This window comes from Trichechus manatus, unplaced genomic scaffold (genome assembly GCF_000243295.1).
Source record: "Trichechus manatus latirostris isolate Lorelei unplaced genomic scaffold, TriManLat1.0 scaffold00007, whole genome shotgun sequence".
NCBI lineage: Eukaryota > Metazoa > Chordata > Mammalia > Sirenia > Trichechidae > Trichechus > Trichechus manatus.
In genome coordinates this window covers 28670240-28681537 of record NW_004443943.1, presented here as the reverse complement: position 1 = coordinate 28681537, position 11298 = coordinate 28670240, and the positions used below count along the sequence as shown (strand labels likewise).

General features: G+C 52.2%; 1 protein-coding gene across 1 annotated transcript; it reads right to left on the bottom strand.

The window, feature by feature from the left end:
• Positions 1-7846: 7846 nt before the first annotated feature.
• HPS6 (HPS6 biogenesis of lysosomal organelles complex 2 subunit 3) lies at positions 7847-10435 on the bottom strand. The gene has a single exon (XM_004370070.3). It carries the CDS (start codon positions 10383-10385, stop codon positions 7974-7976), a length of 2412 nt encoding a protein of 803 aa, XP_004370127.1. The 5' UTR covers positions 10386-10435; the 3' UTR covers positions 7847-7973.
• Positions 10436-11298: the final 863 nt, after the last annotated feature.

The window sequence follows — 11298 nt, the reverse complement described above, 5'->3', positions numbered from 1 at the left end:
GAGGTGGCCAGGGCTTGGCAAGGTGGTGATGGGAGACTGAAGCCTGGGACAGAGATGGCAGGGGCAGGGAAGACTTGGGACTGACTGAGAATTCCTCCCCTTTTGTTTTGTTAATGGATCCTCAGCTGTCCCCTACTACATGACCCCTAAAAACAATTCACAGGGGGAAGAAACAACAGATTTTCTTCCTGGGTTTCCCTCATGTTAAGCCCTGTTTCTGTTAAGGGTCTGACTGCCAATCATTATCATAATAAAGTTTATTAAGAAAATGTTCTGCATCCTATTTGGTGAGTGGCAGCTGGGGTCTTAAAAGCTAGCAAGTAGCCATCTAAGATGTATCAGTTGGTCCCGACTCACCTGGAGTAAAGCAGAATGAAGAACACCAAAGATACAAGGGAAGTATTAGCCCAGGAGACAGAAAGGGCCACATAAACCAGAGACTCCATCAGCCTGAGACCAGAAGAACTAGATGGTACCTGGCTACCACCAATGACTGCCCTGACAGGGAACACAACAGAGAGTCCCTGATGGAGCAGAAGAAAGGTGGGATGCAGAACTCAAATTCTAGTAAAAAGACCAGTCTTAATGGTCTGACTGAGACTGGAGGAACCCCGGAAAGCATGGCCCCCGGACTCTCTGTCAACCCAGAACTAAAACAATTCCCGAGGCCAACTCTTCAGACAAAGATTCGACTGGACTGTGGGACATAAAATGATACTCGTGAAGAATGTGCTTCTTAGTTCAAGTAGATACAAGAGACTAAATGGGCAGCTTCTGTCCGGAGATGAGAGGAGAAAGCAGAGAGGGTTAGGAGCTGGTTGAATGGACATGGGAAATCCGGAGTGGAAAGGAGGAGTGTGTTGTCACAGTACAGGGAGAGTAATTAGGGTCACATAACAATGTATGCATAAATTTTTGTATGAGAAACTAATTTGAAATGTAAACTTTCACTTAAATTACAACAATAAACAACAACAACAAAAAAAGGGTCTGACTGCCAATCATTAAAGGGATTGTCTTAGACTGGGTTTTCTAGAGAAGCAAAACTAGTAAAGTATATAAATATATATATATAGAGATTTATATCAAAGAAACAGCTCACACAATTGTAGAGGCTGGAATGTCCCAAGTCTGCAGATTAGGATAGAGGCTTTTCCCAATTTATGTAGCCACAGGGGCTGGCAAACCCAAGATCGGCAGGTCAGAGAGCAGGGCTCTGCTCACACAGACTGTGAAGATCCACGAATTCCAAGATTGGTAGATAAGCTGATAGCTCAAGTCCCAAGAACTGGAGGTCAGACGAACAGGAGGCAGACGCAGGATCCAGAGTGAGCAAAAAGCCAGAACATCTGCTTATATTCGGATGCAGGCCACATCCCCAAGGAAATACCCTTTCAACTGACTGGCTACTCACAATAGATTCAATCATGGGAGTGATCACATATAAACACTGAGAATCATGGCCCAGCCGAGTTGACATGCAATCTTAACCATCACAGGGATGATGGACATGGCTAATAAGAATTACAAATATGGGGTTGAGAGCCCACTCCTAGCTCCAGTTAAACATTTCATTACAACAAATACCACACCCCTCCAAGGTCTCAATAGAGGGGTTTCCTGGGGCACCTGGGAAGGTGCATTGATCCACAAAGAGAAACTACATCCTTTATTGGAGAAGTCACAAAGGCTTAGGAAATCCAACCAGTGCGCTCAAGCTTTTTGACTCCCCTTCTCTAGTTTGATGCCTCTTGGCTATCCACTTCCAATCTTTCTATTCTGGAGCCAATCCCATCCCTCCTTCCAAAGCCACCTTTTCTTTATTCCCAGTAGAGGCCACATTATGTCCTTCCCTCTCCTAGCATTTACAGGGGAGACCTGCTCACTGGAGAATTCACTAGGGCATGACCACCATGGTGGTGGGAGGAAGTGGGTCACCGATGTGTCCCTCTTCCTTCCCCTAGGCTCTCCATAAATCCCCTGCCCTACACTGACTCCTTCACCATCCCCAAAAAAGCTATGAGAACAATAAGCCTTTTTTGTCAGTGATGAGCAGTCACTTTACTTCCCCCTGGACAACAACCTCAATGATAGCCAGGTCAGTTCCCCCCACTCCATCTAAGCCCAGGACATTGACCTGGCTATCTCTGGGACCCATCTGTCCCAATACCTCTCCTCAGCCTTCTCTTCCCTTCTGCCACTCTAACTCTCAGAACCCTACTGTAGCCTTCCCACCCTCAGCCTCAGGCCTTTGACTCCACCTCTGCTGGGGGAACTCTGCCCCCTCCCCCCAATTCACAGGCTCTAGGCTGCCCCCAGAGCCTTCCTGGAGCTGTTAGGGGAGGAGGCAATGCCCATCTCTCCCCACTTTTCCCCATTATAAAACAAAAATAATAAGAGACATTGAGAAGACTGCATTATCATCTTGGAGTCTGAATGGCTGCCAAAGTATGAGGATCAGAAGCCTGTGGAAGACCTGGACAGTCTGCTCCTCCAGAACCTCAAGCTCAGAGAGGCCCAGGATGAAGGAGGTCTTCTTCATTCTTGTCAGGGGCCACCGCTCACTCCCCCTTCCCTAGCCCCTCACAGTTCCTTCCCTTTTCCTCCATTTCCCAGATAATAGAAACCTCTGGGAGATCAGATTTAGACCAGCTGACCCACTGGCTCTATGCATTAGCCATAATTCTGGTGAGAGGCCCCAAGGGACCCTCCTCTCTTCCCTCTTCAACATCTTCCCACCATCCACATCTTCAAGCCTACTCTGCTGCCCAGAGTGAGCTTATTTCCCTGCCTCTCACCCCCTGGCCCTTCTCCCTATTCCCATCTGTCTGTCTCCTTTTCCTTTTCTGCTCCTGGTCCAGTCCCATCCTTTTACTCATCTCTCTCTCCTGACTTCTGTTCTTGCTCTTGTCCATCTCTCTATCTCTGAGTCAAAGAACACCACCAATGTGCAGACCTTTGGAGCAAGGCCCAGGCCCTCTGGGAATTAAAGGAGAAACTGCTCCAAGACTTCCACCCAGAACTGGCGAGTGACCCTGGTCACTTAGCCCTGACCTCGCAGCCTGATTCAGTCCCCTCCCACCTATATTTTTGTTTACCAGCAGAAATGGGGATCTATGCAGTAATGGTATAAGCACAATTTACAGTTCACATGGCCAACTAGCCTTGAAATTGTGATTCTTGACCAAATTTTTACTTGGGGGACTACTTCCATTTCACATTTTGTGCATAAAGTGAAACTTTATTAATTCTGAATAAGGTCCAATGTCTTATTCCTGTATTTCAAATTAATATAAAATGTGACTGCACTGTGCCCTCCCAGAAAGCTCTGTTGTGCCCTCAACTTCCTCCCCAGTTGGACCAAAGTATCCAGGTCAGGTTAGTCGCTGGGGCAGAGTTCTAACCCTGGAGAGGAAGAATCCTGGCCTTTCAGGACCCCTTTCTTCTGGATGATACCATCCTAGTACAACTCCAGGGCCCCTTCCTCTGCCCATGATTCTGCTCCCTGAACTCTCCCCTGACCTCCTCCTCCTTCTCCTCCTCTCTTGCTCTCAGAGAACCTTGATTTACTATCTCTGAAGCTTTCCTCAACCTTTAGCTGAAAAACAAGCAAGTATGTATTTTACTTAATAGGTGGAGTTGGCAGTAACAGAAGGAACCACCAGGGGGAGCTTGTGCTCAAGAAGAGACTAAGTGGGGTCCTTCTTTCCAAGGAAGGAGCGCTGGTGGCGCAGTGGTTAAGGGCTTGGCTGCTAATGGAAAAGTCGGCTGTGCAAACCCACCAGCCACTCCGTGGGAGAAAGATGTAGCAGTCTGCTTCTGTAAAGATTACAGCCTTGTAAACCTATGGGGCAGTTCTACTCTGTCTTATGGGGTTACTAAGAGTTGAAATTGACTCCACAGCAAAGGGTTTGGTGTTTGGTTTCTTTCCAAGGCAGTAAGGGTATCAGCCATTCTAGCCTGGACTGGCTTCCTAAGGATTTGTGGGTCTAGAGCTGTCCCTAACTCTCCTTCTTTTTCTGAGCAAACAGGTCAGTGTGAACCAAGCCCTGGTCATCTGCAGAATATGGAACACTACCTAAGGACAGGTTCCCTGATGGCCATATTCAACACCCATTAACTTCGCCCCACAACTCCTGCTCTTCCCCTGAAACTTCACTGATCCAGGTTCTCCCAAATCTCTTCTTTTCCTGGTTTGGGAATCAAGAGGGCCTGGGTAGTACCAGTTATGTCCATCCTTCCATCTCCACCTCAACTCCCAAAGTGGCCCTGGCTCAGCAGCTTCCCCATCCCCTCCACTGGCCCAGGTAGCCCAGTTCTTCTTCCAGATCCAGTTGACCTCCCATCAATTTTACTTCTAGGAGGTACTCAGATAGTAAGCTCTCAAATAGTAAGTTCTGGTTGTGACAGGAAGGGAAGAAAGCCAGAAAACCCCTAAAACCCAGAGCCTAATTGCTTATTCTCACCAGTCAGTTACTGCATCTACAATAATAATTACTGGACCAACTATGAGCCTAGCAAAAATATAAATAACCACGGTCTCTGCCTCAAGGAACTTGTAGCCTAGTTAGGGAGACAAAAAAATAATTAGGCAATCATGACATAATTTGATAAATGCTTTTTTAGAGGTATGTACAAAGAGCTATGGGAGAACAGGAAAAGGTACAACGAAGTCTGTCGTGGTGGCAGGGAAGTCACCATATCTTCAAGGCTTTAGGCCAGGCAGAGAAGACAGCCAGTACGTGAGGCATAAGGCACAAAAACCCATTGCCTGTTGCTGTCGAGTCAATCCCGACTCATAGAAACCCTATAGGACAGAGTAGAACTGCCCCATAGAGTTTCCCAGGAGCACCTGATGGATTCGAACTGCCAACTTGGTTAGCAGTCATAGCTCTTAACCACTACGCCACCAGGGTTTCCATAAGGCACAAAGTAGGGAAAAAACCTAGTGAGTTCAGAGGACCACAAGTAGTTCAGAGTACAATATATTCTTCAAAGTGTGGAAAAGGGAAGAGTGGCTGCAGAAAAGACTGGAAAGAGAGGCAGGGCCAGACATGAAGGAAAGGATGTGTTTGTTATTTTGGCCTTTATCCTAAATATTGAAGTAGGTGCTGGACTTCATCAGATTTGCTTGTGTCAAGACTCTGGCTAGGCAAGGTTAGATGTAAGGAGGCAGGGATACCAATTAGGAAGCCACTGTAGCACTCCCAATAACAAGCCTGCGTAAGGCAGGAGCAGGGATATGGGAGGAGAGCAGGAGTAGTCCTTGGGCACTGGCCCACACTGGCCGCCAGGTCCAATTCCCTGCAGGCCACATGCAGAGGAAGGGATGGGGCTCTCACCTCTGGTTCTTGCAGGTTGGAGACTTGGGTCACTGCAGTCTTGTGATCCGGCTGGGTCAGCGGGTGGTCTGTGTTCAAATAGTGGATCCGTTGGTGAGGGAAGGGCAGTATAGGACCGGGGCTAACAGGGGTGGGAATATAGATGGGCAAAAGGGAGATGAAAAGGGGAGGATTGTGCCCCCATGGCCACAGAGGCAAGTAGAGGAGCCTCAGGCTCTGCTTCCTCTCCCTTGACCAGAATGCATCTGGTTTTGCCCGTAGTGCTGCATGGTGCTCCTCTTGCCTAGCTTTATCTTTACCTTTAAGCTTTCTGGAGACTACGTACTGCCATGTGAAACTGAGAGAGCTCCAGAGATGAGGCACACCTATGGCGGGATCTCAGACCCTCCTACTTCCTCCTGCCTAGGGACCTTGGACCTGGAACCTTATTCACTGATCAAAACTTTCAATCTAGAACTTCCTCCTTTAACCAGCACCCGGAATAAAACCCCTCAGCTCCTGGGTCTCCTAATTTCCCAGGTCCCAACACCTTGTCCAGAGACCAATGACTCAAGACCCTTTCTTCCCAGGGACTTCTGGCCTAGAACACTCCTTACCGACCAGACTTCAGACCTGGGTTCCCCAGCCAACCACCCAGAGACCTGTGGCTCAGGAACACCACATTGACCCATCTGTCCGATGCCCTCACAAACTCCACCAAAACCCAGTCACAAAATGTTATCTGCATCCCTGAGCTGTTCTCCAAAGTCCTGAGACATGACTTGGGGTTACGTGTACCCCACATTGGAAGTGGGGGACGAGCAAGGGCCAGAGTAATCAAGCACCCAGTCTATACAGCCAGGTAAAAGTTCCCATCTAAGCCCACCTGCTTCCTCAGAGCTGCTAGACTGGGTAGCCCCCATCTGGAGGCCCTACTTGTGGGTGACTGAGAAACTTCCTTCATCCTTATGATTCCAAGGAAAAATCTGGTCCCCTTCCCCTATGTCCCCAGGGTCCCACTGAGTACAATTCTTTCTCCTCGGGGTACAGAAGGAGGCCCAAGGTAAGTCTCAGGCTGAGAAGAAAAAACCACTATTCAGCAGCACCACGAACATGAAAGCAGATTCCTGCTCCTGTCCATCCTAAGCTTCTCACTGAAGAGCCAGGATGGGCCCAGCCTCAAGACCAAGAAGAGGAAGACCCACCCCTTGCCAGACCAGGAAGTAGCTAAATGGAAGCCGAGGGACCGCTCCTAGTCTTGGACCTCTGAGAGAACCAGTAACTTAAGGGCAAGTAGCTAATCTAGGAGTTGGCAGACAGCCTGGATCGAGGGCCAGGACTAGCCTTGGGAGTCATCCCAAGCCCTAGATGAGGCCAATGCACCGTTCCTAGACTTCAATGAGGCTGAGAAGCTCCCAGGACTTGGCCATGCAGATGAGCCACCTTAGGACCTACGTGAGGCTGAGGAGCTAACATCAGCTTTGGACAAGCCTGAGGGGGCAGCACTCCTACCCCTCAGAAGAGACAGAGGAGAAACAGAAACTGTTCCCAGTGCTGTCTGAGCCTAAGGGGCTACCTAAAGTCTGGGATGAGGCTTAGCAGAATTGAAGCTGCAGGTCTCAGCTGAGGATAAAGCTGAGTGTCAGTCCTTACCTTGGCCCCAAGCCTTGGACAAATCTGAGGGACAGCTGGGACCCAGGATGATGCTGAGTAGCAGCATCCAGGGTCCTACCTAAAACCCAGAGCCAGGCTGAGGGGCCACTTGAGTAAAAGTGGGTACAGTGCCCCGGCCTCTTCAGAGGTGGTCCTGTTGAATAAATCCAGATGAGCAGACATCTGTGTGTAGATGCTCGTTTCTTGGCTTAGGTAGTCAGCAGGAATGTGAGGCCCTCTAAGTACCCTTGTCCCCAGTGACTCTTGTTACTAAGCCAGAGAGCTCTGCAGGCAGATCTCCTGTCTGTGGCAAATCTTCTCCTAACCCAGGGGCTGCTCCAGGAACCCTGGGGGAGACAAGCATGGGTCCAGGGCGCATCACAGTTCCTACTCAGGAGCAAAAGAGTTCCGGGAAAAGGGAGGGTGCAGCTCTGCAGATTCCCACCTCCTCACATGCTACAGAAGCTAGCACTGAGCTCGGGATGAGAGGACTGCACTCAAGTCCAAGCAGGTAGGAGCTATTGGGCTGCGCAGTGAGGCAGTTAAGACAGAATCTTGGGTTCAAATCCTAGAGCTGCTACTTTCTAGTTTACTGACCTTGGTCAAGTCACTTAAATCTTTGTAAACCTCTATTTCCTCGCCTGTAAAATGGGGATTATATTATTACTTTTCCCATGGGGTTATTAGAAGCATTAAATGGAAGATGATATGAAGATCAGTCGAGTGCCTGGCATATAGCAAATGCTCATAAATGTTAATTATTATCATTATTGGAAGTGGCCACTTTAGCTGACAGATCCAGATTCAACCATTCCCTCTACAAACCACAACCTTCAAAGACCTTCAAGTTGTTCCAAAACACACAAATGGGTTATATTTAACATGTATATATTTAAAATTGCCCCAGAAGAAAGAAAAGTATCGCACACACAGGTCCCACCTTGGTCCCCTCCAACTCCTAGGCATCCTTCCCTGATCATTGTGTCCTAGAAATGATTTTCAGCTTGTGTCAGTCACACAGAAGCCCTGTCCAGATGGTGCCCAGGCCTCCAGGCCTGGGTGGTCTGCTGCCTGGAGGGTGGTCATAGGTCCTCGAGGTGGAGTGGGGGGTGGAGTGCCTGGGTCCCATAGAATATCCTCATATAGGCTTAAAACTGGGCCCGAGGGCCGTCCTTGAGCCCCAGTCTGCTCCAGTAGGGCTCTGAGCAAGCCCACAGTGAGAGTGGGCTCTGCCCCAGGCTCAGGGAATGGTGTGGGGGGCCCCGCCTCATCTGGTAGGTATGCCCTCAGTAGAAGCAAGAGCTCAGCTGGAGCCAGGTCTGGTGGGCACAGGCGGCAAAGGAGGGGGAAGTGGGTGTCAAGCCGGCGGTGTTGGGCAAACTCGGCCAGCAGCAGTTTGAAGATCTCACTTCGAAGCAGGGGGCTGGAGGGGCCGAGGGCCAGGCCGGCCTCCAGAGCCCGCTCCCACTGCTCCTTTTGTACCAGTTGCCCCACAGCCTGGAGCATGGCCTTGGGCCGCCCACTGCTCAAGAGCAGCTCCAGCTCCAGTGCCTCAGGTCTGGCCCCCTCCTCACCTAGCACTGCCAGGGCTCGGCGATACAGGGGCAGCCCTGGGGCCCCTGCCCCCCAGCCTGGCCCACCCTGCTGCTGTGCCAGCTCCACAAAGGGTGGCAACCATCGTGGCTCCAGCCTGCATAGGCACTGGCACAGGAGTTCAAAGGGGGGCAGTACCCCATTGGGGGGTTCCTTTCCAGCTGCTGTACCCCCCAATACCTTTTTCCACACATCAGGGGGAGCTTGGGACCTCAGCTTGCCATCCCTGTCTGTCTGGAGCTGCAGGGCCCTGTGGATGGCACCCCAAGCAGCTGTAGGAAGGGCTTGGAAAATGGTGTTAAGCTGGGCCAGCTGGTCTCCCATCAACTCAGTCCTCAGCAGGCGTGCCACTTCTTGCTCTGCCAGCTCAGTCCAGCCAGCCTCCTCATCATCCCCAGCCACCAGCTGGGCTTTGAGCTGCTCCAAGCCCCGGTAATCCCGAAGCTCAGCCCTCAGTGTGGTCAACAGTGTAGATGGAGGGAGGTGGCCCTGGAGGATGGAGGCCAGGGCCTGAGGAGCCCTGAAGATGCTGTTATGTCTCAGTTCCTCTGGGGTGAGCTGGGTGCCCCGCAGGCTCCGCCGCTGGTAGTACTCACAGGCCTCCTCAAACACCAGGTCCTCAGCTGAAGGAAGCTCAAGGCCCTGTGGGGCTTCCCAGCCCACTCGAAATAAACCCACAGCTGAAAGCAAACGAAGACCTCCCCGGGCCTCCAGCTTTTCCTCATTTTCCAGGCCAGGAGCTGGGGGCTCCAGCAGATGCACTCGGTCTGTACTCAGGACCTTCCTCTCCAGTAGTTGCCCGCTGCTCATGTCCAGCAGTTCCAAGGTGGAGCCTAGCACACAGGCCAGAGTGCTGTGAAATGTTCCCAGTGCTGCAGACCCCTGCGGGCCTACAGGTGCCTCCTGCAGGGTTCCTACAGGCCTGGTACCACCGTGGGAATGCACCAGGCTCACAGTGCCCCTGAAGTCAAGTAACAGCAGGCCCTGGGGGGTTGGGGCCCAGGTATGTACACCCAGTGGCTGTCTAGGGGACAACAACCCAGGAAGGCCTCGGAGCAGGATCCGGAAGTCCCATGTATCCCCTCGTCCAGGATTCAGGCTCTTACTGTGGGCGAGGCCAAGATATGGAACAGACACCATCACCTTGCCCTTGCCTGGGCTCCAGAACAGCAGAATGTGGGCCACCCCAGGCCAGGTGGTGGCAGTGGGTACCAGGAAGAGGTCCCTCCGGGAGGCCATCAGTCCAAAACGGGGGCAATGGTGCAGCAGAATGTGTGTGCGGCCCAGGGTGGGGACAGCCTCCCCACTGGGCTCCAGGGTCCGGACGCACACGCGGTGGCTGAAAGAGGCTGCGGGCGGCCCCAGCCAGCCCTCAGCTCCTGCCTGACACTCCTCACACCACACCAGGCGGCCTCGGGGCGCTGCCACGGCCACCACGCGGGCTCCACTGTTTGGACACAGTTCGGTGCTCTGCAGCAGCCGCCAGCCAGGCCCCACCCCCGCGCCCCACACCTCGGCCAGGCCACTCTCCCAGATCAGGACTAGTGCCGGCCTCGCCGGCCCCGGTAGGAAGAAGGCGTCTAGTGGTGGGGGTTGGCCAGCCGGCCAGGCACGCTCCAGATCCGCGCCAGGCCCACGCACTGCTACCAGCAACTGCGGGGCTGGCGCCCCCGGGGGTCGCAGCAGCAGCAGGTGGCGGCCGTCCGGGCTGTAGCGGACTCGGACAGCCGGGTCCCCGGCCAGCAACTCCCGGAGCCGGGCCGCGCCGCTGAAGTCACTGAGGTCTGAGAGCAGGCGCAGAGTCCCCGCACGCTTCATGGTGCTGCCCAGCACGACCAGCACCAGCGGCCCCGTGGGGCGAGGCCCGGCTCTCGACCCGCGGTTTCGCGGGAGGTCAAGAGCACGGTGAGACTTCCGTCGCTCGTCGAAAATGCGAGCTGAGGCCTAGCTGGGGAATAGACTCCGCCCCACCCCGCCAAGCTAGCTCAGGACTTGCCCTTGTTCACGTCCGCCAACGCGACACCGCCCGCCCGGGGAGGAGCCGCGGGAGCATCCCCGGGGGGCGGAGCATCCTGGGGGAGGAGCCTCCGGAGCGCCCAAGGCGTCTCAGAGTCTTGCCTTCGTCAGCCCTAAGGTCTCTCAAATCCGCGCGTAGACCTGCTGCCCAAGCCAGAGAAGCTGCGGGTGGCCCAGAGCCCAGCTCAGGCCTGGGGTTAACAGCCGCCGCTGAGCCCAAGACCGAGAGTGTCCTTCTCTCAAGGCTTTTCTGTGTCTCCAAGCTTCGCTTTCTCACCCCGACTTATTCATTCATTTATTCATGACATTTTTATTGAGCACCTCCTACTTGCCAGGCTCTGAGTAGACAGCGATGAACGAAACAGAAAACCTCAACCTCATGGAGATGACAATTAGTGGAAAATAAATATAACTAACACTTCCATAGCACTTACTGTGTGACAGCAACCCCCTTCCCCTTTTATAGATGAGGAAAATGAGGCACAGAGAGATTAAGTAGCTTGACCAAGATCATACAGTTATTGAACGGTAGAGGTGACACATCAAAGGCAGGCAATTTGGCCCCAATGACTAGTGCATCAAATCATTTTACTATATCAACATTTCATCATCAAAACCAACAGATTGCTGGCAAACAAAATTAAAACTTACTTTTTTTTTTTTTTTAATATTTTATTGTACTTCAGGTGAAGGCTTACAGAACAGATAGTTTCTC

Bases quoted from the DNA above. Each gene is read 5' to 3' on its own strand.
- HPS6 (XM_004370070.3), bottom strand. From the start codon at position 10,385: ATGAAGCGTGCGGGGACTCTGCGCCTGCTCTCAGACCTCAGTGACTTC.